This window comes from Lithobates pipiens, unplaced genomic scaffold, assembly GCF_037356315.1.
Source record: "Lithobates pipiens isolate NorthernLeopardFrog02 unplaced genomic scaffold, aLitPip1_a1.2 Scaffold_22, whole genome shotgun sequence".
Classification (NCBI taxonomy): Eukaryota; Metazoa; Chordata; class Amphibia; order Anura; family Ranidae; genus Lithobates; species Lithobates pipiens.
This window is the reverse complement of record NW_027507784.1, coordinates 192,371,549-192,397,041: the sequence shown is the minus strand read 5'-3', so window position 1 is coordinate 192,397,041 and position 25,493 is coordinate 192,371,549. Positions and strand designations below refer to the sequence as shown.

The 25,493-nt window shown below is 45.7% G+C and overlaps 1 protein-coding gene across 3 annotated transcripts in view; it reads left to right on the top strand.

Annotated features, from left to right (window-relative positions):
- Positions 1–25,493, top strand: part of ARPC1B (actin related protein 2/3 complex subunit 1B) — a 91,523-nt gene that overhangs the window by 58,784 nt on the left and 7,246 nt on the right. For all 3 annotated transcript variants that reach the window (XM_077448760.1, XM_077448761.1, XM_077448759.1), the window contains 3 exons: positions 232–438; positions 9,844–9,919; positions 20,756–20,952. In XM_077448760.1, coding sequence (XP_077304886.1) covers positions 232–438; positions 9,844–9,919; positions 20,756–20,952 — 480 coding nt within the window. The remainder of the gene's footprint in view (positions 1–231; positions 439–9,843; positions 9,920–20,755; positions 20,953–25,493) is intronic.

Here is a 25,493-nt window from a genome sequence, read left to right as displayed (position 1 = left end):
ATTTTTATCAGGCACAATACCTCTTTGTATAGGCTTATTATAACAAACCACAGCTAATTTATTTGAAGTATAGTACACCTTGTCACTCAACCTTTTATTTCCATCCTTCTGTCATAGCTTGCTATTTACCTAACCTTATTCTGCTATATTTCTCTTAATGCTTGAAATCCTTAAGTAATAAGCAGTACAGTGATAACAATAATGTAAATGTAAAAAACATGTTTCCAACAGGATCTTCTCATCCTATATTAAAGAAATGGAGGAACGTCCTGCACCTACCCCTTGGGGATCCAAAATGCCATTTGGTGAGATGATGTTTGAATCAAGTAGCAGCTGTGGCTGGGTGCACAGTGTCTCTTTCTCCAACAGTGGAGACCACATGGCCTGGGTCAGCCATGACAGCACCATATGTGTTGTTGATGCCACAAAGAAGATGAGGTAAGACATAAATCCTGACTGCCAATACTTTAGCAAGAACCTTAATGGTTTTTGACCTTTTTGAGCATGACCACTGAAAGTTGGTGTGGCTTCACGAAGATACAAGCATGGTTGTGAATTCGAACACAAATTGGATATAACCAAATACCTTCAATATTGATCTCAGGGATTTCCTAATTGAGGATGAGGCAAGACATGTGAAAATGAGATAGTTCAGTAATAAGTGCAAGAGAAAAGGAATTCATTTGTTTTTATTTTGCATGGAGACCTAAATAAAAGAAGGGGATGAAGGGGAGAATGGTATAAAGGTGATTATACATAGGGTGTTAAGTGGGTCACTCTGTTGGAGAGCACTCAGTGAGCAATTACTATTTTAAAGATCGGATGTATGCCTGTCTCTTTTAAAAGGTTTTTCCAGGCTCAGGAGAAACCTGGGGAACCATGTACCTGTAACATGTACATTTTTTAGATGCAATGCTGCCCAAACAGTTCTAATGTTGCCACTATAACTGGTCTAAACCTCTGTTTACAAAAGCAATTTTCTGCGCTCAAGAGTGGTTTAGCAGTTGTGGATGGATCACAGGTCCTTGATAGTTCAAATAAAGGCACAGGTTTTGATGCCCCCTAAAGGATCGGGAGAGAACCCAGAAGAAACACTGTAAAACAAAGAAAAGGGGCACACCAGCCTTGCTCATTACCCAAGTGGTATCTTTAATAAAACAATAAAAATAAATATACTTACAAACTCAGTGATAAAAGCATATCAGAGTCACAGTATACACAAAGCAACCAGGTCACCGAAATGAATCCAAGCAAGCCGGAGGACCTTCCAGATGGCTGTTGCATTTTTGAGGGGAGATCCCCTCTTCCTCAGAGCCCTCAGATTAGTCTCTGTGACCTGGTTGCCTTGTGTATACTGTGGACTCTGATAAGCTTTTACCACTTTGTTGTTTGTGAGTATACTTCTTTTTACTGTATTGTTAGAGGGATTTCACCAAAAAAAAAAAATATTAAAAGCCAGCAGCTATAAATACTACAGCTGCTGACTTTTAATAAATGGACACTCACCTGTTCGCGCAGCGCAATAGAAATTCTCTGCGCTGTCACTGGGACCCATGTGTGTCCCAGCAGACAGCGCGGCAGGACAGGAAATGGCGTAGACTCCCACGGGAGTCTATGCCCGGAAGTGGGTGTAAATACCTGTCTTTGATAGGTATCTCCACCCCCCTCCCCCCTGAAAGGTGCCAATTCTGACACCGGAGGGGGGCAGGGATCCGATCAGTGGAGGTTCCACTTTAGGGTGGAACCCCGCTTTAAAGATACTACTTGGGTAATGAGCAAGACTGGTGTGCCCCTTTTCTTTATTTTACAACTAAACCTCTGTTTATCAGTATAGCTTTAGCTGGAAGAAGGGAATGAATATCAAAAAAGCTTTTTTTTGAAGTTAACGTTTAGTTACTGAAAAGTGAACTTTTAGTTGAGATAAAAATAAAATGATAAAACACAGAGGGGGTTATTTACTAAAGGAAAATCCACTTTGCACTGCAAGTGCATTTGGAAGTGCAGTCGCTCTAAATCTAAGGGGTAGATCTGAAATGAGTGGAAGCTCTGCTGATTTTATCATCCAATCATGAGGAAGCTAAAATGCTGTTTTTTATTTTCCTTGCATGTCCCCCTCGGATCTACAGTGACTTTACTTCCAAATGCACTTTCAGTGCAAAGTGGATCTTCCTTTAGTAAATAACCCCCACTGTGTTGTTTACAGTACAGTATCAGGGTTTCACTGGTGTGTTATATATTAAAAGAGGTGAGATTATTATTTAAGAATACGTTAATAGAATAGTCTCCAGGGTCAATTGTTTTTTCTATGCTTGCAGCAATGTTATGGGCAAATTTTGATTATATCATCATGCTATGCCTCATCTTGCTGTGCCATAATCTTTCTACAAGGCTTGAAAGGAATTCTACACTGAATATTTAGGATGGCAAGGCTGATCTCTCTATAATAAAATGCTAGTTCTCTTTTTGTTATACTGATCCGGTCACTGACCTGGAACAAATCTGGGGTTCCGAGCTTCATTAATTTGTATTCTATTCTTGATAAAGTTGGCCAGATAGAATTGGAAGGCAGTAAGCAGTAGCAGCCCCCTGTATTTCCTTCAGTTTCAGTCTCTCTCAGGTGACGTTACATGCTCTATGCTACGTTATCTAATCAGGGAACCTTTTGTATTCATTTGGAAAATGTATTATCTGAAAGTTACTCAACCTGACTTTCTGTGTTCACAATGCATCAGGCTAGCAGCTCAGCATGGGACTTAGACCCCTTTCACACTGGGGCGTTTTTCAGGCGTTTTTCCGTTGCTTTAGCGTTAAAAAAAGCGCATGTAAAGCGCTTGAAAGAAGGATCATCTGCAGTCCCAATGTGAAAGCCCAAGTGCTTTAAGAGCCCTTTCACAATGTCAGCGCCCGAAAAACGCTCGTAAAGCGCCGCTTAAACTAGCAGCGCTTTACCAGCTTTTTTCGAGCGTTATTGGGGCGTTTTTAACCCCTGCTAGGGGCCAAATAAAGGGTTAAAAGCGCCCACAAAACGCTGCTGCCAATAGCGTTTTTCAGCCGTTTTTCAGGCGTTTTACAGGCGCTTCCCATTGATTTAAATGGGAAGGGGCGCTTTAGGAGCGTTGTATTCACCGCTCCAAAAGCGCTGCAAAGAATCTGCTTGCAGGACTTTTTTTGATGCCCTGCCAGCGCAGCGCCTCAGTGTGAAAGCACTCGGGCTTTTACATTGGGATTGCAGTTGCAGCTTCTTTCAGGTGCTTTTTTTAACGCTAAAGCACCTGAAAAACGCCCCAGTGTGAAAGGAATCTCGGTGTGAAAGCACTCAGGCTTTTACATTGGGATTGCAGTTGCGGCTTCTTTCAGGCGCTTTTTTTAACGCTAAAGCGCATGAAAAACGCCTGAAAAACGCCCCAGTGTGAAAGGGGTCTTAAAAGCAAGTGAAGATCACTGGAGTAGCGGAGTCTTCTTCAGTGATTTCCAGCTAGGGGGATCAGCTAGGTATAGTATTTACATAGTTACATTGATCCAAGCTGGACCAATGTAATTATGAAAAAATATACCATTCCTGTTGAAAAGGTACAAATTTGTTATGCTTACAGTTCAGATTGTATATTTTTAAATTGGTATTAACTACAAATTGCAGCTATCGATTCTTGGATGTGATGCATTCGTTTTCTGTTTTAGGCTTTCTTTCCTTTATTTTTACCTGGTGATCTGTCCAGTAATCTTATTTCCTGTCGCATCATGGCAGCATACACTCTGGGTTGTGACTCCGCCCCCACAACCTGATAGGACCACATAGCTATAAGATGAAGATACGCCCCCCGCCCCGGTATTCTCTTATTTTTCCTCACCTGTTGGGACCACACGGATCATCACCCTCTTACCGCTCCGCCCCAGCCAGGTTCTAGCCTCTCCTGGGTGGAAGTCCTTACCGGTACAGCCTCTAAAGGAAGCTAAATGGAAGGAACACCACTCTGGTGATCTCAGGGGTATGAATACTTTTTCTCTGCAAACAGAGCATTGCCTCTATAGCCGTTGGAAGTAAGCCTTAAACAGGCTGAAGGCATATAACAAAAAGATTGGTCTTTAAGCCTTAAACAGGCTTAGTACCTGCGGTGGTCTCCGGTTTCCTCTTCCTCCCTGGTGTCACTCTGTCTGCAGCTTGACAGCATACTCTTCCCCAGTGTTGCCTCTCTGCCATATTTTACCTTTTCCTGAGCTCTGTAGTACCATAGTAGCATCAGCATTCTTCCTGGTCACTCTGCCGCTTTGCACATGCTCACTGTGCACTTTGGGCAGCCTGTGTATGTCTATCTATGTCTTTTCCCTTTTCCAAGATGGCGCCGGCGGCCGCATGGCGCTACTGAGCATGTGCGGGCGGGTCGTGAACCTGGCTCCAATTTTAAAAGGGGAAGATGCCTTTTTTTAATGCAGATGCCTTTTTTGCCTGTTTTTGTGCTCAGCTGAATTTCATGACTGCTGCTTTTCTGTTTTTTCTGCCCCAGTGTTGCCTCTCTGTTTGGTAAGTATCTTCCCTGTATTTTTTCTTCTCTCTATTCCCCTCTTGTTTCTATTGTGGCTTTATCTTCCTTACCCTTTTTGTGTTACCTGTGTCTTCAGGCTTCCTCTGTTCCCTATCCATGGAGACCACTGCTCCAGCAGATCACCACCAGCATAATAGGTAAGAGGGGAGGAGTTTGGTAAGTAGAGAAGATCGAAAAAGAGAGCAGGACGCACTAACGCTACCTAAATGGTTAGCCCCATCAGGTCCGCAAGATCATCTCGCAGAGATTCCTCGCATAGAAGAAGCCGCTCTGGCCAAAGGCGGAGCCATTCGGGTGGAGGAAGTCGCTCAGGGAAAGGGAGTCGCATGAGGAGTCGCTCCAGGTCTCGTTCAAGGCGCAGCCATTCCCGCCAAAGAAGATCCCCTGACCGGAGGCGCCATTCACCAGCACACCACTCCCATCCTTCTGAAAATACCTGCTGGGTATGCGGGGCCATAGCCCTTCCAGACAGGTTGGCATGCCGCAGGTGCTTTGAAGAAGCCACCAGAGAAAAAGGGCAAGAACACAGAGAGCTCACGGAGTCTTCTGCCCCACGTGTCGCTCGGGACATGGAGTTATCTCCACGGGGTGCTTCGCCGGCTCCCCCAAGTACTTCCAGAGAGTATGATTTTCCTTCAGATGAGGAAGAACTAGAGGCTTCAGCTGGCTTTGATTTCTCCCTAATAGAGCCTTTTGTGAGGTCAGTGAAGGAGGCCATTAGCTGGGAGGAACCCCAGGAGGCCCAACCCAAAAAGAGAAAATATTTCCCGTACCTGAAGAGAGAACCCGAAGCCTTCCCCTTCATTGATGAGTTGGAGGAACTTATCAGAGACGAGTGGCAGAGACCCGAGAAGAAAGCAAGTCTTAACAATTGGCTTGCCAAACTATATCCTCTAAAGGAGGCTAAAATTAAATCTCTTGTGTCACCGCCAGTGGTGGATGCATCCCTCATGCGCCTGGCCAGGCACGTTACGCTCCCTATCGAGAACGCCGTGTCATTCAAGGACGTCCTAGATAGGAAGATTGATACTGATCTCAAAAGAGCTTACCTAGCAGCAGGAGGCGTATGCAGGCCAGCAGTGGTTCTTGCAGCTGTGGGTAAGGCGATTGCCAGTTGGTCAGCAAGCACAGAAAAGCTTGTATGTGAAGGCGCTGATCAGGACCAGATAGTTAGGGCCCTGCAAGAACTAAGCCTTGCAGGGAATTTTGTGGCAGAGGCATCTGTGGATGCTATTAAGTCTGCATCCAGGGCTATGTTGTCCTCGGTAATGGCCAGACGGGCTCTCTGGCTCAAACCCTGGGCGGCAGATCCTGCTTCCAAGTCCAATTGGTGCCACATCCCATATGATGGCGAGAATCTTTTCGGCGCCAAATTGGACTCTGCTATTTCTAAGGTTACTGGCGGAAAATCAGGGCTCATCCCCTCGGATAGAAAGCCAAAGCTTCAGAGGCCTCCTCCCTTTAAGCGTAACCTCCCGGACAGGTACAGGGATGCCAAGTCCTACAGGCCTGGTAGGGAGTACAGAAGGAACTGGAAGGCCCCTCAAACATCCTTCCTGAAGTTCCAGAAGCCCAGGACCCCGGCATCTACTGACCAGAAGTCCTTTTGAAGGTGCGTCCGCCCAGCCAGCAGTGGTGGGGGCCAGACTGTCAAAGTTCACGCTGGTCTGGGCGGAAATGATAAGCGACCCCTGGACGTTAGCCACCATTCACTTCGGGCACAGATGGTCATTCAGGGGACTTCCCCCGGGGGACTATTTTTGCCCAACAAACCTCCCGTCATCCCGGCAAAAGAGGTTAGCCTTGGCTCAATACGTTCAGGATCTGCTCCAAAAGGAAGCAATTATGGAGGTGCCCCTATCCCAAAGAGGTCAGGGGTACTATTCCCCTCTATTTCTAGTAAAAAAGAAATCGGGGGACCTACGTCCGGTCCTGGATCTAAAAAAATTAAACCGCTCTATCCGGGTAGAAGCTTTCAAAATGGAGAGCCTCCAGTCTATCCTCCAGGCCATAAATCTGGGGGACTGGATGCTCTCCATAGATCTACAGGACGCCTACCTCCATATCCCTATCCATTCAGAACTCCAAAAGTTCCTCCGCTTTTCGCTAAACCACAGACACTTTCAGTTCCGAAGTCTTCCGTTTGGAATTTCTACGGCTCCCAGGACCTTTACAAAGGTCCTTCTTCCCGTTATCGCGCATCTGAGGGAGAGGGGGCTGCGAGTCCACCATTATCTGGACGATATTCTCCTCCTCTCAGACAGCCGGGAGTCGCTGTTACAACGTCGGAAGATCCTCATCTCCACTCTGCAGAATCTGGGATGGCTGATAAACTGGGGGAAAAGCCAGATTTGGCCCACCCAGAGAATGATCTTCTTAGGAGCCCAACTAGATACCCAGTTGAATACAGTGCAGCTGCCTCCGGAGAAGTCTTCCCTGTTGGTTCGGAAGGTGAAGAAGGCCATTTTAGCAAGATCCCTGTCGGCCAGAGTATGCCTCAGCCTTCTAGGCTCCCTATCAGCGACCATTCCTATGGTCCGTTGGGCGCAGTGGCACACCAGACCTCTGCAGAACTCCTTCCTACATCAGTGGGATGGTTCATCCATGACCCAGACGATCAGGATCTCAGAGACAGTCAGGCGCTCATTGCGTTGGTGGACTCGTCCCCACAACTTAAACAATTACAAACACATAGTCATCCCTCCTCAGGAGGTAGTGACCACGGATGCCAGTCTAGAAGGTTGGGGAGCCCACTACCAGTCCCATGTAGTGCAGGGCCGTTGGCCTTTCGAAGTACGGGACTTGGTATCGAACGTGCTGGAGATGAGGGCGGCCCTCCAGGCTCTCCTGGCTTTCAGCTCCCTTTTAGGGGGGAAGCAGGTCCTCTTAAGGATGGACAACAAGGTTGCTGTCGCCTACATAAACAGACAGGGGGGGACCAGGAGTCCCTCCATGATGCAGGAAGTTCTCCCTGTGATGGAATGGGCACAGTTGAACCTGTCGGACCTGAGGGCGACTTACATCCCGGGGGTCGAAAACATCTTAGCCGACAAGCTCAGCAGGGAGTTCCCCTCCAACAACGAGTGGTCCCTGAGCCCTCAGGCCTTCTTCCTCATCTGCCAGACCTGGGGTCAACCAGACATAGACCTTGCTGAGACTCCGGCAAACTCCAAGTGCCGAAGGTTCCTGTCGAGGTTTCCCTTTCACTCAGCGGAGGGGACAGATTGCCTCCAGCATCCCTGGAATTTCCATCTCGGGTATATCTTCCCTCCGACTCCCCTGATAGCGAGATTTCTCTTAAGGCTCAAGAGATCAACAGCATTGGTGATAGCAGTGATTCCTTTTTGGCCCAGGAGGCCATGGTTCACCACCCTCCTACAACTGAGCACAGCAGACCCTCTTGCTCTCCCCCTGTCAGCCGACTTGCTCTCCCAGGGCCAGCTACTACATCCAGATCCGGGGAGGCTACACTTGATGGCTTGGAGGCTGAGAGGGCTAGGTATCTAGGTCAGGGCTGCTCCCAGAAGGTAGTTGATACCCTGCTCCAGGCCAGAAAACCTACCACCAACTGCACCTACCGCAGGGTCTGGGAGAGGTTTGTTTCCTTCTCTCAGGACCTTGGCCGGGATCTATCCTCCCTTTCGGCTCCTCTGATCCTAGAGTTCCTGCAATCAGGCTTAGACAAAGGTCTTGGCTCTAGTACTCTGAAAGTTCAGGTGTCAGCTCTATCCGCCCTGACAGGGGTAAAATGGGCTCATGATCCCCTTGTTATGCAATTTCAGAAGGCCTGTCTTAAACTAAGACCACCTAGGAAGCCCTCCTTTCCAACATGGGACCTATCAGTCGTCTTAGAGGTACTATCCAAAGAACCCTTTTTTCCGCTGGAAAACATCTCCCTCTGGCACCTGACACTAAAAGTTGCCTTCCTGGTCGCAATCACATCAGCGAAGAGAGTTTCAGAGATGCAAGCATTACTGACTAAGGAGCCGTATCTGATCATCCATCCGGACAGGGTAGTTCTAAGACCCTCGGATCGCTTTATCCCAAAGGTGGCATCTTCTTTTCACTTCAACCAGGAAATCAACTTGCCAGCTCTTAACACAGACCACGGCGACCCTCATCCTCCGGATGTAAGGGGCAACATCATAAAATATCTTTCCATGTCCGAATCCTTTAGAAGATCGGAGAACCTCTTCATCATTCCCTACGGCCTTAGGAGAGGTCAAGCAGCATCGGCCCGAACCATTGCCTCCTGGTTGGTGAAGACCGTTAAAAAAGCCTACTTGCTGAGTGAGCTGCAAATTCCTGAAGACCTGAGGGCTCATTCCACCAGAGCAGTGGCCACCTCCTGGGCAGCGTATTGTAGGGTCTCAGCGGAAACCATCTGCAGAGCGGCCACTTGGTCCTCCAGGAACACCTTTATCTCTCATTACAAGGTGGACTCAGCTCGGCTATCAACAGTAGAATTTGGAAAGTCCATTATTCAAGCCAACTCTTCTATTCCTTGCTAATAAACGTTTACCTTTGCATCTCCCACCCAGTCTGCGAGTTAATCCCCAGAGTGTATGCTGCCATGATGCGACAGGAAACCGGAAAATTGTATACTTACCTTTCCGTAATTTTCCTTTCCTGTCGCATCTTCATGGCAGCATACAATATCCCACCCACAAAGGTGATTCATATATACAGAGAATACCGGGGCGGGGGGCGTATCTTCATCTTATAGCTATGTGGTCCTATCAGGTTGTGGGGGCGGAGTCACAACCCAGAGTGTATGCTGCCATGAAGATGCGACAGGAAAGGAAAATTACGGAAAGGTAAGTATACAATTTTCCGGTTTTTCAGCAGAACAAGGTCTCCTCCAAATATAGGAGTTTAGAGTGCTGAGACAAACCATTTACAACCAACAGGGGTGCTTACAATGGTAACCTTTTATTTATTCATGTTTAACCTTTATCCCAAAAGGAAAAAAAGCTTCAATCATTCTAAATCTGCTAGTACATCTAAAAGTTTCACCAGATTAACACTACTCCCTTATGTGTTTCTTCATCCAGAGTGGGCCACTCTAATACAGTGTGTTACTGGCCAGATCACCAAGTAATTACAGAGGGGGAAAAAAACGAATGCAGCCACCACATCTAAGGATTGGTAGGCTACAATATATTACGTTTTGGTTTTAATATCGCTTTAAGCAAATTGTTTGCACTGATTCGTCTCCATATTGCATATGTCAGTGCTAAATAAATACTGGTTTATAATATGAGAAACTGTTATTAACTATTTAATAATCGATTGCTTGCAGGGTTGCAACTCTAACCACAGATACTTTGCCTCTCCTGTGTTTGACATTTATTACAGAAAACAGCTTAGTTGCTGCCGTAAGTAAAAAAAGTATTTTTTGTTCACTGTAACAAATCGTGCCATTTCAGGATGAAAAACATGCATGACACTTTGGGGTATATTTTTTAAGCTGACCAAGCTAAATTGGTTAACCAATTATTGGTTTGACAAATATTTGCCTTTGACTACTAATTGCATCTTTCTTTATAATTGTAAACCATTTACAGCATCACTGCATATTTACATTATTAATATTCTACAGGGCAAACACCAGCAAATGGCCAGCATTTGCAAGCCAATCTATGCAGATGAATGCGCCCACATTAACCTGCTTTTTTAAATATACCCCTAAGTCTGCTTTCAATGTTTTTAAAGCAAACCTTCAGGAACAAAACAACTACTTACCTAACAGTTGCACGAGGTAGATGACAGTATAAACTCAGAATATACATTTTCTTTTAGGCTGCTTTCACGCTGGGGCGTCGGTGATAAAGCGCTATTACTGTAGTATTTTCGGAGGTTTTCGTCCGCTAGCGGGCCGCATTTAACCCCGGCTGCTAGTGGCCGAAAAAGACCCGTATAGTGCGCCATTACAATGGGCAGGAGCGGTGTATACAAAATTCAGTCCAAATTCAGCCAAAAAATTCTGTCTGAAATGGTGAATGGAGACGCACTGGACTCCTGCTGTGAGGCACTGCGTTCTCCAGTGTGAACCCAGCCTCAATGCTTGGAACTTTCCAGAAGTGTATCTACTTTCTCATAGCGGAGATGAGGCCCAATTCCACAATGTAATGTATAGTGCATGAACAACCAACAGACCCATGTATTGTCATGTGGGGGCAATGTGCATGCTTGTAGATTTGCAAAAACATTCTTTGAGTTTGAGGAAATCTGCATCTGTTCTGGAAAGGTCCCAGGCACTAATAGCAGTAGGAAACAAAGGACAAATTCTAAAACGTATACTGTCATCTCCTACCTTCAAGTGTTAGTTTAGTAGTTTTAGGGTGGATTCACACTGCTGCGATGCCAGACATCGCATGTGATTCGCAACACCCTGCATTGCTGTGCAGATCACATGTGATTTCTGTGCGATGCGAATTCAGCCATATAAACTGTATGGCTTAATTTGCATCACATTCGGACCAAACTCGTGCAGGACCATTTTTTTTGTCCACACAAGAATCGGATTGCATGGGTGTTCACACCGATGCAAACCGATTCCTATGTGAATTCACAGTTCGCACTGGGATCTGCCAACCGATCTGGGGGTGTCATTAACTTTGTATTGACACTCCCATCAGTTCACATATGGCAGTGTGAATCGCAGACGATTCAGATGGAATGCGGTAACCCGCACTGGATTCACAGGGTTTCCACACCGCACCAGTGTGAACCAAGCCTAAATGATCCCACAGGTTTTCTTTAAAGTGTATTTATACCCAAAACTTTTTTTTTTTTTTTTTTTTTTTTTTTTGGTGGGGGGGGGGGGGGGGGGATAGAGTGGATTAGTACTCCTGTCAGGTTTCACTGCAGTCAAAGCCTCTGTTGGAGAGATTCCTTCAGTTCCTGTCTGGTAGGAAAAAATTTTTTCCCAGAACACAAAGTGAAAGAAAATCTCTGTAACGGAGCCCTAGATAGCAGTAAAACCTGATTGGGGTTCCCCAGTCTATTCAAAACTTAAATAAATAAAGATTTATGTATAGATACACTTTCAGAATTGCCATAAACACAATATGAAGATATTGAATTCACTGCTGTGAACTTGGGACACCCTCTGTTGCAGACACTTAAGTCCTTTTAAACAAAAAAATGTTCCTTCAAAAAAGCCTACGCATGCAGTATTTTTATTGCTGTGCATTTTTTTTATTCACTTTATTGCACAGGTCTGCTTAAATTACCACATGCACGTTATATTCACCCTTTGTGCATTATTTTGTATGTAAAAGTCATTTCATAAACATTATTGTGCAGGTTTTTGCTAAAACTATGACCACCTTCTGGCAGAAATTAACATTTAATTTTTGTGAGGCCTCCACTGAGGAAGGACAGTGAAGGAACCATTTGAGGTAATAAAAAAATAACAAATAATGAGATAAAATGCAAGTTTTGGGCAAATTGAGACTTAAGTTAAATGATAGTTTCATGCAAATGCAGTATTTCTTTTTATGATTTTAACATTTTTAAGTGCAAATTTCATATAAAATAACAAATACCACATTAATTGATGTTATTGATCATAGTTATGGTGGCAAGCTAAAAATATTTTAAAATTCACACAACAGAGGGAGCTAAGATAAAAAGGAAGGCACCTCTAAGTGCAGAACAACGAGACTTTATTAGCCAAAAGGATTTAAAAAAATATACTAGAAGGTTGTGGTAAAAAGGCTCATCGTATGTAACCGAGTCCAGTAATAGTGGTAGTCCTGGAATGGTCAAGTCTCCAGGAGATTGTTGTGTATCCCAGCTGCCCAGCAGAGGGAGGGCATGTGACAGGAGACCAGTGAGGGAGCTGCCGTGCTGTTGTGAACCAGCATTGACTCGAAGATGATGTCACCAGAAATGCGCCTGGAACCAACGTGGAACACGCGGACCCGGGAAGTGACGTCTAAATGGCGGGAGGTATTTCCTGCCATTTAGACATCACTTCCGGGACCGTGCATTCCACGCTGGTTCCAGACGCACATCATTCACGAGTCCCGCATTCAATGCTGGGTCACAACAGCAAGGCAGCTCCCTCACTGGTCTCCTGTCACACGGCTTTCCTCTGCTGGACAGCTGGGATACACAACACCCTGCTGGGGACTTGACCATTTCAGGACTACCACCATTTTTGGACTCTGTTACATACAATGAGGCTTAATGTACAGGGGACGTTTTTACAACCTCTCCTGAATGATTTAACTTGACAGATAGTGACCCACGTTTAAAACCTCAGTTTTGCTGTGTTTACATGCGGCGTCTAGCGGCATTTTGCCCCCCTTCAGAAGTGTTTGAAAACAATTATTTTTTCTTATCGTACATCACGGGACACAGAGCCATAGTAGTTACTATGTGGGTTATAGGCCACCTTCAGGTGATGGACACTGGCATGCCCTTAGCCAAAAAGTGCCCTCCCTATATAACCGCTCCCACTACTGAGAACCTCAGTTTTTTTCGCCAGTGTCTAAGGTATTGGTCACAAGTAAAGATATGCTGTGCTGAGCTCCACTGGAGCAATCCTTGCTGGGGCTAGTCATGCTGACCAGATCCATTCAAAGTGTCTCTTCTGGCCAAATTTAATGGTACCCGGGCCTCGTATCCAAAGAAACTAGGTTTTGCCTGTGAATGCTTCTCTTTTTAGAGAGATGGACCCCGCGCTCCAGTACTTTTTGGTAGTAAGGCCATAAAGTTTTACTGGCGGGGTGCTGTTGCAGGTCCAGGATCCCCAGCTCCTGAAAGTTTAATGGAACCCACCGTGAAGGGTGAAGATTGGGTCTGTTGGTTTACCACAGAAAACCCTGCAGCGGGAAAGGTAAATGGAGTTTTCTTATGAATGTCTCCTTTAAAGATCAGTAAAATGTTGTCATGCCTATGTGTCACCACTGGGGGCTGTATTGAGCACTCACTGCCTTATGCTGAGAACACACTGTGTCAGAGAGCTGAAATGCTTCTTCCGCCAGCCAGACAGCAGGACCTCCAGTAACTTGAGGGGGGGTTTTCTCCCCGCTTATCACCCCCCTGTGCTGACAGTCTTCCCCTCTTGGGGGAAGGAGTGCTCAGAAGTTTTCTTTGAAAAAAAAAAAGCAAAGAATCTGGTGCGGTCTTGCAGCCCCCTCCCCGCACCATGCTGTTTTCTCCTGAAGGTCCGAGAGGACCTGTAGTCCACCGCTCTCACAGGAAAGGCATTATTTTTAAAGAAGGGGAAGAATCGTAGGCACATTTGTGTGTTACTGCAGGCTGTGGAGGGACACGAGCAAAAGGTGGCGTTAACAGGTTTGGTGACAAAGGCATTTCCTTTCACACATTTTTATTGCTGCATTAGGCTGGGCATTAATAGCAGTAATTGTGCTGGACTATAGACCAAGCAGTGTATGCATTCCTTCTGGTAGTGTCTCTGCTTTGCGCATCAGGCTATTAGCGGAAGGGGGACAAGGAAAACCTCAAAGGGTTCTAGGGGGTCTGTTGTTTCACAACAACCTAGATCCATATCTAAAAAGATGGCATCCTCCTGTGAGTGTGATGTGGCCGGTCACAGTGAGCCATCGGGGGGGCTGGTGTTGCAGCAGCTCTGGACACTACAGCCCCTATATATATCACTCAGGAGGTTTTTATTTCTACCATTTTAAGTTTGGAACAGAAGATTGATGCTTTATTCGCTTCCCGAAGTGGGCCTAAGCGTAGCAGATCCCAGTCCATTGATCAGGACCCTCATACTGAGGAACAGGGGACGAAAGATCATGAAGTTCTCTTGAAAGATCAGGAAGAGGCTGATAACGCCTCTTCCGAAGATCCTAATATGGAGGGATCGGCCTCACAGGAGAGACTGTTGGTACACTCCCTCACTAAGTTGGTCCGCTCAACTTTTTTACTGCCTAGAACGCAGTCAATCGATGAGCCCACCTCTGGTTTGGGATCACTAAATCCTCCACCAATCTGTTGATTCATTTCCTATCTATTCCTACCTTTCGGTCTAGCCACTGCACCTCGAGTATACAGAAAGATCCTGGCTCCTCCTTTAGCCAGGTTAAGGGCTCAGGGTATAACAATTATTATATACTTAGACGATCTGCTCTTAGTAGATCAGTCAGTTACCTGTCTAAACCAAAGTTTAATCTCAGCCGTGAGTTACCTAGAATTCCTAGGCTGGATTCTCACCCTAGAAAAATCCTCCTTAAAACCATCAAGGAGATTGCAGTACTTGGGGCTGATCATAGATACAGTTCAAAATAAGGTATTCTTACCCCAGGGAAGGATCAGTTCCCTAAGGGAACTGATTCGGCTTATCAAAACAAAGAAAAATCCTTCCATTCGGCTTTGCATGAAGTTGTTAGGAAAGATGGTGGCCTCCTTCGAGGACGTTCCTTATGCGCAGTTTCATTCATGACTGCTGCAAAACGGTATTCTGTCAACTTGGAACAAGAAGATCCAGGCTTTGGACTTTCCAATGCGCTTATCCCTTGAGGTGCGTCAGAGCCTCAATTGATGCTTGATATCCAGCAACCTTCAACAGGGGAGATCCTTTCTATCCTGGAAAGTGGTAACAATGGATGCCAGCCTTCTAGGCTTGGGAGCAGTCCTGGAAGAAGAATCTGTCCAGGAAAAGTGATCCAAGTCAGAAATGACCTTGCCCATCAATGTTCTAGATATTTGGGCAGTACGTCTGTCCCTAGAGGCCTGGATGCTCAGTCTACAGAATTGTCCTGTCAGGATTTAATCCTACAATGCCACGGCGGTGGCCTACATCAATCACCGGGGGGCACGAAAAGTTGTGCAGCCCAAAGACAGGGGAATCATGTTCTATCTTGGGCAGAAACTAACGTTCCTTGCCCATCTGCGATTTTCATTCCAGGGATAGAAAATTGGCAGGCGGATTACTTGAGTCGCCAACAATTGTTTCCGGGAGAATGATCCCTTCCCCTCGACCTTTTTCTGTCGATATGTCAAAGATGGGGTGTTCCAGACGTGGATCTGTTTGCGTCCAGATTCAACAACAAGGTCGACAACTTTGTGTCAAGGACGAGGGATCCACTGGCATGTGGAACAGACGCCTTGGTCTTTCCATGGAATTAGTTTTCACTGATCTATGCATTCCCTCCGGTTCTGCTGCTGGATCAAGCAGGCAGGGAAGGAGGTGATTCTGGTGGCCGCAGCGTGCCTCAGGAGATCTTGGTTTGCCGAGATCATAAATATGGCGGTAGGGGACCCTTGAAACCTGCCACTGTTGCCAGACCTTCTCGTGCAAGGTCAGGTATTCCATCCAACCTTACAAACGCTAATTTAACGGTTTGGCTATTGAGACCCACATTCTAAAAGACCATGGGCTGTCTCCTTCAGTAGTGTCTACTTTGGTTAATGCTAGGAAGCTCGCCTCCAGAGTCATATACTATAGAGTTTGGAAGGCATATGTCTCGTGGCACCTCAGAAAATATGTCATAGGTAGGATCCTTGAATTCCAACAGATGGGATTGGAAATGAAGCTGGCCTTGAGTACTATCAAGGGCCAGGTCTCTGCCTTATCTGTATTGTTTCAATGGCCTCTTGCTTCTCACTCTCTGGTTTGTAGCTTTATTCAGGGGGTAACGCGGATTAATCCTCCAGTCAGGACACCCCTGAATCCTTGGGATTTGAATTTAGTCCTGTCAGCTTTACAAAAACCTCCTTTTGAGCCTATACAGGATATTCCCTTGGTCCTCTTGACAAGGAAAGGAATTTTTTTGGTTGCCATATCCTCTACAAGAAGGAGCCACCAACTCCAATACTCTTCTAGTAAAGAGCCATATTTGATTATTCATAAGGATAAGGTGGTATTAAGGCCTAATCCTTAATTCCTAACAAAGGTAGTGACAGTTTTCATTTAAACCAGGATATTGTCCTACCTTCTTTTTTCCCAGAACCTCCGTCTATGGAAGAGAGGTCACTACATTCCCTTGATGTGATGAGAGTGGTCAAAATCTATTTAAAGGTGACCGCTCAGATTCGCAAGACAGATGTTTTGTTTGTATTACCAGAAGGTCCTAAAAGAGGTCAGGCAGCATCAAGATCTACTACTTCCAAATGGATTTGTCAAGTGATTTTTCAGGCTTATGGTCTAAAGAGGAAAATTCCTCCTTTTCATGTTAAAGCGCACTCCACCAGAGCTGTTGGGCAGTGCATCACCAGGCCTCCATGGCTCAGATCTGCAAAGCCAGTTGCCATTGCTATGGGACATCCCACATAGTAACTACTATGGCTCTGTGTCTCATGATGTACGATAAGAAAATAGGATTTTTTATAACAGCTTACCTGTAAAATCCTTTTCTTTGAAGTACATCACAGGACACAAAGGTCCTTCCCTTCTTTGGTATACATGTGTATTGATGGCCACAAAACTGAGGTACTCCCAGTAGTGGGAGGGGTTATATAGAGAGGGCACTTTTTGTCTTAGGGTGTGCCAGTGTCCATCACCTGAAGGTGGCCTATAACCCACATAGTAACTACTATGGCTTTGTGTCCCGTGATTTACTTTAAAGAAAAGGATTTTACAGGTAACCTGTTATAAAAATCCTATTTTATAATTTTTTTTCAAAATGGCCAAAAATGAAAAATGCCTGTAAACAAAACAAGGCTTTTTTTGACTGCATGACAGTAAAAAAAAACTTCTATGAGCAGCAGCCTGAGCCCCATCTTGATTCAGCAATGTGCACAGAAGCAGCAGCTCTCCCAGGTCTCTTCTTCCTCATCGGCTGAGACAGTAGTGGGAGCCTGTCAGTCAGAGCAAGTGAGCCAATGAGGAGAAAGCAGGGACAGGGTCAAGCCGTGCTACATGTGTGAATGGATACACAGAGCAGCAACTCAAAAGCTGCTTGCTATGGGGGCAGTTGGCAGGAGGGAGAGGCCAGGAGCACTGGTTGGGGACTAGCGAAGAGGAGGATTGGGGCTGCTCTGTACAAAACCAATGCACAGAGCAGGTAAGTATGACACGTTTGTTTTTTTTGTTTTTTTTAAATCTGCCTTCAGTATGACTTTAAACTAACAGTACAAAGGTTGCCACCTGTGTAAATAGTAATTGGTGTATCTTTTGTGAACACCATTCCTAAATTTCTAACCCTGATGAGAAGTATTGTAGTCACACTGATCTTTTCACTTTTAAGCAATGTTAGAAGGATTTACAACCAATTTCATTTTTTGGCCTTGTATTATAAGGATAACTCCTAACTTTGCATTCTTTAAACTATGGCTAGCCAAAGATGGATTTTATTTTTGCATTCAGCCACAAGGCTGAATGCAAAAAAACATATGGATTCTTCCGTCCATACATTCGAGGTGGATGAAGGACTACTCCCTGCTGAGACATTGTATTCTGACAGGAGGGGCTCTACACTGTCGGAATACACTGATCAGCTTTCCAATAAGTCTTCTGTCAAGCAGGAGCAGCCACATATGGATTGAAATCCAGCCAGATCCTTCTGCACCGGCTGAATTTTGATCCCTCTATGGCCAGCTTAAGGCTCATGGAGCACTGTTTACAAATTCCTGCAATGAGAAGGCCACGCATGCAGAATCTTTTCAATGCTTTCTGGTGCAGCTGTATGCAGAGTGGCAGTAGGTAACAAGTGGTAGAATGCAGAGCATTCAAGAAACAAACAATAAACCTTATCTCTCCCCATTGGGCTGAGCAATCTTCTGTCTGACTTTGCCTACATAGTTCTAGCTGTGACATCATCTAGCCAGTAGAGGAGAAGTGGGGAGGCACAGCGAGTCTAAAAAGTTAGGTAATCCTTTAACACCAGTGCTGGAAAAACACTCAGAATCCCAATTACACCATTGGGATACTATTCCCCTCACTGACACCAGTGGAGGGGCATTACTCCTCCCACTTACTGTCAGGGCATTTTTACCTCCACTGACCCACAACACAAGGGCATCTTTATTCATGCTGACAACCAATGCTAGAACATTTTTTTAACTTCTGCTAATGTCAGGGCCCGTTAATGTCAGGGCATTCTTACTACCAAAGATGCTGGGATGTTTTTTTACACATACTGTCTACCAATGTTGGGATATTTTAAATTTCCACTGGCAACAGTCCAACCACCTACAGCCCAATGGATACGGTACTGGACCCAATGCCCCATACACACGATTGGAAATTCCGCCAGCAAAAGTCCGGTGGGTGCTTTTGCTCCGAAAATGCGATCATGTGTATGCTCCATCAGACTTTTGCTGGCGGAATTTCAGCCAGCAAAAGATTGAGAGCATGTTCTCAATTTTTTCAGTCGGAAAAAGTTCTGATCGGAAATTCCGATCGTCTATACAAATTCCGAGGTGAAAAATTCCTACGCATGCTCGGAAACAATTTGACGCATGTTCAGAAGCATTGAACTTAATTTTCTCGGCTCGTCGTAGTGTTGTACATCACTGCATTCTTTTTGTGTGACCGTGTGTATGCAAGACAGCTTCAGCGGAATCCTGTCAGAATTCCATTGGAAAAATTATCAGCTTTTTCCGACCATTAGTATGTGGCATACGTTTAAAAATTTGGAGGACCCCCTGCTCTGGTTGTTCCCATGACTGTTTGTCTATAGGGATGATTTGCTAAAGTTGGATGAACCAGGCTTTGTCAAACATGAATATATTCTATCACATTTCAAGAAACTTTCATTTTTTTTTTAAATAACCTATACACAGGGCTCAAGTCCTGTGGGAACGCATGGGAACGGAGTTCCTGTACTTTTGCCACAACAGGAACTCGGTTCCCGTTAGCAGCCGCGTCCTGCAAGACTTTGAAGTATGTGAGCTGTGTGGCAGGTGCTATACCAGCAGCCGTTGACACAGCTCACAATAGTAAGTGCCGCACACCTGACCATTTAGGCATTGCCAGTAGGGGGCCCCATGACAGCTTCCGCTTCAATCTACCTGTCAATCACAGCTAGCTGACGGGTAGATCAGGTCCCTGCTGCTAAGAGATTGTATTTAGTCAGACCTCTCGTGATGCGCTCCTCCCCACCGGCCCCTCCTGATTTCCTGTCTCCTCATCCCCCCCCCCCCAGTCTCCTGCATACTTGCTCTGTGTGTCCCGCTGAATCCCCCCCTCCTCTATCTTCAGTACCATATGATGAGAGAACCCAGAGGAAGAGCACAGCTATTCTGCTCACAGGACATGCAGGGAGAGAGGTGAGCTGAGGGAGGAACATCAGTTTGGGGTGGTAAGCTGAGCACAATACCTGTCAAAGTTTAATGCCAGGAGGGAAGTTTATGTGGAAGTATGTGAAGGGTTGGAATAGCAGCAAGTGTGTGTTGGAGCCCTGCAGAGTTTTCAGCCCCCCCAAGCTAACATACATCTCCTAAGCAGGAACACATCACTATCTCTCCAAGCATTCTGTCCAGATAATGTCCAGTTAATTTATGACCTTTCAGTTTAACCCTGTGTTATCCAAACTCTGTTCAATGAAAAGTGTAAACTCACCACATAAACACTCTCTATATACAAAATAACATTACCCAATAAAGATCAGAACATGATGTTCACATTTCCATGGAAACACAATAAATGAATGCTGATTATTCAGAGAGTTACCGTATTTGTGTTTATTGAGGATTGTTTTTTTTTATGTACTAACAGTTAAGCTTCATACACACAATACGAAAATTGGATGAAAAATACCACTTTTGAAGTGTTTGTGCATATGAGCGTATCATTTATTTATTTATTTTTTGGTGGGGGAGTGGATCTTGAGTGGGAGTTCCCACACTTCTTTCCCCAGGATTTGACCCCTGCCTATACATATTGGATGTGTGATGTTTAAGTTTCACTTCAATAAAAATTATTCATTCAGGACTGCTATGATTTTTTTTGGTCTGAAAAGCAGGTGAGTGAGCCTTCAGAAAACATGATCGATCTTTAAATTCACAAACACTGCACTTCTATGAGCTGAAAACTTACTGGAAAAAAGTAAATGTGAATAGTGCACACACTTCATTTATACAACATAAGAAACCTTTGAAATAACGGCATCGTTTCTCTTTGAAAAAAAAAAAGAAAACTGTACCCACTTTACTATCCAACAACTAAAATCATACTATCAGGCCCTTAAATTCTTCTATATTTTATATTATGCTTTTAATATTAACCTAATATTATAGACACAATTCTAGATTTAGATTTTCTTTAAGTTCTTATTTCTATCTCCTGCCAGGGTCATGACTGCTATCCTATGCTGTTTACATATGATAAAGACCAGGGGAGTCTGAGCTTTGGAGGAAAGCTGGACATCCCTAAGCAGAGCGCACAGAAAGGAATGACCGCACGAGAGAGATTTCAGAACCTGGACAAAAAAGCCAGCTCTGATACCAATAATGGAACACTGGATTCTCTGCATAAAAATAGCATTAGGTAAGGAGATATGTAGACAAGAATATGATCACCCCTCTATTACTGTTTGTATCTATGAATAATTATTATACCCTGTTGTCAGTGTTGGTTGCCAGAAGATATACAGTATCTCACAAAAGTGAATACACTCCAGAGGCATCGCTAGGGTGTGGCTATTGAGGCTATAGCCCCGAATCTGGGGCCCATAGCCCCAAGTCTCTAGGGCAGGGGTCAGCACCCGGCCCACCACCACTGAATGTGTGCACCCAGCCCGCGGACATTTTCGCTGCTCTCTTCTTCATTGGACAGCGGCGAGTGGCCAGTATCACAGGGCTGGATGGGAACGGGAACGCAGGAGTTAACTTTTTTCATTAAACAGCAGGCGATTAGTTGCCAGGCAATCCTAGAAACGAATCACCAGCCTGTTAATGTGAAAAGTTAACTTCCGTAGTTCCCACCCCCATCCAGCCCCGTGATGCCAATCTCAGATGCTCTGCTTGTTGTACACCTGTGTAAGGTAGGAGAGTTCAACCTACACAGTGTGTGTTTGTGTGGTGGAGTGCAGGGGACAGATGACACTACTATGGGGTGCAGGGGACAAAGGACACTGCAGTGGGGTGGGGTGGGGTGACGGGGCAGAGGACACTGCAGTGAGGTGGGGTGCAGGGAACAGAGGACACTACGGTGGGGTGCAGAGGACAGAGGCACTGCAGAGGGGTGGCGTACAGGGGACAGAGGACACTATTGTGGGCTGGGGTGCAGGGGACAGAGGGCACTATGGGGGGGGGTGCAGGGCACAGAGGACACTACGGTGGGGTGTAGGGGACAGAAGACACTACATTGCGGTGGGGTACAGGGGACAGAGAACACTGCAGTGGGGTGGGGTGCAGGGGACAGAGGAAACTATTGTGAGGTGAGGTGCAGGGGAAAGAGGGCACTATGGCGGGGTGCAGGGGACAGAGGACACTATGATGAGGTGCAGGGGACAGAGAACACTGCAGTGGGGTGGGGTGCACGGGACAGAGGACACTGCAGTGGGGTGGGGTGCACGGGACAGAGGACACTACGGTGGGGTGCAGGGGACAGAGGACACTACGGTACAGAGGACACTACAGTGGGGGATGCATTGCTGGGCACTGATGAGGTTGCATTGCTGGGCACTGGTGAGGCTGCATTGCTCGGCACTAGTGAGGCTGCATAGATGGGCACAGCTGAGCCCTGCATTCTTTATGGAGCCAACTCCTGAGCCCCGGGGCTCTCAGGGGACCCTGATGTAAGGAGGGGGCTCTCTGGGGACCCTGATGTAAGGAGGGGGCTCTCTGGGGACCCTGATGTAAGTAGGGAGGCTATCTGGAGACCCTGATGTAAGTAGGGAGGCTCTCTGGGGACCCTGATGTAATGAGGGGAGGCTCTCTAGGGACCCCACTGTAAGGCAGGGGGCTCTCTGGGGAACCTGATGTAAGGGAGGGGGCTCTGGGGACCCTGAAGTAAGTTGGGGGGGGGGGCTCTCTGTGGACCCTGATGTAAGGGGGATTCTGCACTCAGATATGTAAAGATATTTTATATATATATAATATACATACACACAGTGCCTTGCGAAAGTATTCGGCCCCCTTGAACTTTTCAACCTTTTGCCACATTTCAGGCTTCAAACAAAGATATAAAATTTAAATTTTTTGTGAAGAATCACCAATAAGTGGGACACAATCGTGAAGTGGAACAAAATCTATTGGATATTTTAAACTTTTTTAGCAAATAAAAAACTGAAAAGTGGTGCGTGCAAAATTATTCGGCCCCTTTACTTTCAGTGCAGCAAACTCACTCCAGAAGTTCAGCGAGGATCTCTGAATGATCCAATGTTGTCCTAAATGACTGATGGTGATAAATAGAATCCACCTGTGTGTAATCAAGTCTCTGTATAAATGCACCTGCTCTGTCATAGTCTCAGGGTTCTGTTGAAAGCGCAGAGAGCATCATGAAGACCATGGAACACACCAGGCAGGTCCGTAATACTGTTGTGGAGAAGTTTAAAGCTGGATTTGGATACAAAAAGATTTCCCAAGCTTTAAACATCCCAAGGAGCACTGTGCAAGCGATCATTTTGAAATGGAAGGAGTATCAGACCACTGAAAATCTACCAAGACCTGGCCATCCCTCTAAACTTTCAGCTCAGACAAGGAGAAGACTGATCAGAGATGCAGCCAAGAGGCCCATGATCACTCTGGATGAACTGCAGAGAACTACAGCTGAGGTGGGAGAGTCTGTCCATAGGACAACAATCAGTCGTACACTGCACAAATCTGGCCTTTATGGAAGAGTGGCAAGAAGAAAGCCATTTCTCAAAGATATCCATAAAAAGTCTCGTCTAAAGTTTGCCACAAGCCACCTGGGAGACACACCAAACATGTGGAAGAAGGTGCTCTGGTCAGATGAAACCAAAATCGAGGATAAGTCGCTCCTGACGTCCTTTTTATACCACCTTAAGGTGCCATATAGCCTGACGTACCCGATGTCCCATCCGTGGTCATCCCGGGGTGTTTTCCATCTGGGGACCCTGGTGGACCCCAGATCGCGGAGACTGCTGTCATATGCCGACCTTCAATCTAAATTCGACCTACCGCGACAGAGTTTTTACAGTTATTTACAGATACGACACTATGCTCAGACCATATCCTCTGACCTGCGCTTCTCCCCGCCCTCCGCTTTTGAGACTGTAATCCTAGCGGGCATAGCCCAAAGGGGATTGATATCTGCCATTTATAAAATAATCAACGCTCCCCCTATAGCTTTGAAGGGCAAGCATACCTATATGCTCAAGTGGGAGGAGGCGTTGGGTGAGGTGATCACGGAGGAGCAGTGGCAGACGATTTGGTCCCAGACCTCGAAAAGCTCCCTATGCACGCTCTACAGGGAGAATGCGTATAAAATTTTATTTTTCTGGTACATGACCCCGGATGTTCTTCACGCCATCTACCCCACCTCCTCCGACAGATGCTGGCGGTGCTTGGGCCACAGCGGTACACTGTCAAACATGGTGGTGGCAGCATCATGGTTTGGGCCTGCTTTTCTTCAGCAGGGACAGGGAAGATGGTTAAAATTGAGGGGAAGATGGATGCCGCCAAATACAGGACCATTCTGGATGAAAACCTGTTGGAGTCTGCAAAAGACCTGAAACTGGGACGGAGATTTATCTTCCAACAAGACAATGATCCCAAACATACAGCAAAATCTACAAAGGAATGGTTCACAAATAAACGTATCCAGGTGCTAGAATGGCCAAGTCAAAGTCCAGACCTGAATCCAATCGAGAATCTGTGGAAAGAGCTGAAAACTGCTGTTCACAAACGCTCTCCATCCAACCTCACTGAGCTCGAGCTGTTTTGCAAGGAAGAATGGGCAAGAATTTCAGTCTCTCGATGTGCAAAACTGATAGAGACATACCCCAAGCGACTTGCAGCTGTAATCGCAGCAAAAAGTGGCTCTACAAAGTATTAATGCAAGGGGGGCAAATAATTTTGCACGCCCCACTTTTCAATTTTTTATTAGTTAAAAAAGTTTCAAAAATCCAATAGATTTCGTTCCACTTCACAATTGTGTCCCACTTGTTGGTGATTCTTCACAAAAAATAAAAATGTTATATCTTTATGTTTGAAGCCTGAAATGTGGCAAAAGGTTGAAAAGTTCAAGGGGGCCGAATACTTTCGCAAGGCACTGTGTGTGTGTGTGCGTGTGTGTGTGTGTGTGTGTGTGTGTGTGTGTGTGTGTGTATGTATGTATGTATGTATGTGTATATGTGTATATATATATATATAATATACATGTGCATGCCCAACCAAGCGTTTGACTTTCTTTACTTTGCTGCTATGGGCTTTACCCCCGGATCTTTTGTAGACCTGGCAACGCCCCTGGTACACCCCTCACATTTTTGTAAATCTTTTATTATATCTTTTCATGTGACAACACTGATGAAATTACACTTTGCTACAATATAAAGCAGTGAGCGTACAGCCTGTATAACAGTGTAAATTTGCTGTCCCCTCAAAATAACTCAACACACAGCCATTAATAAGGGTGAGACACACATGTAATGGAGCCTCCCAATTCAGCTATTAAGCCGGGTGGAAAACGCGTTGTTTTTGCTCACAGCGAATACAGCTTATCACAGAGCAGGCGGATTAGGCACCCTTGGTCTAGAGCTGAATTTGACTTGATGCTTATTTACTGCCAGCATGGGAGTGCAATACTTCATTGTTTTAACTTTGTCTAAAGTAAAGGGTATTACATGATCATCTGCCTCTTTATAGCATTGGTGGAGCCATTCTTAGACCCCTTTCACACCAGGGCGTTTTGCAGGCGCTATAGCGTTAGAAATAGTGCCTGCAAAACGCCCTAAAAAAGCTGCACCATTGTAGTGTGAAAGCCCTCGGGCTTTCACACTACAGACAGCGGTGCGCTGGCAGGACGTCAGGGAAAAGTCCTGCCAGCAGCTTATTTGGAGCGGTGAAGGAGCGGTGTGTTTAGCGCTCCTCCACTGCTGCTCCCCATTGAAATCAATGGGGCAG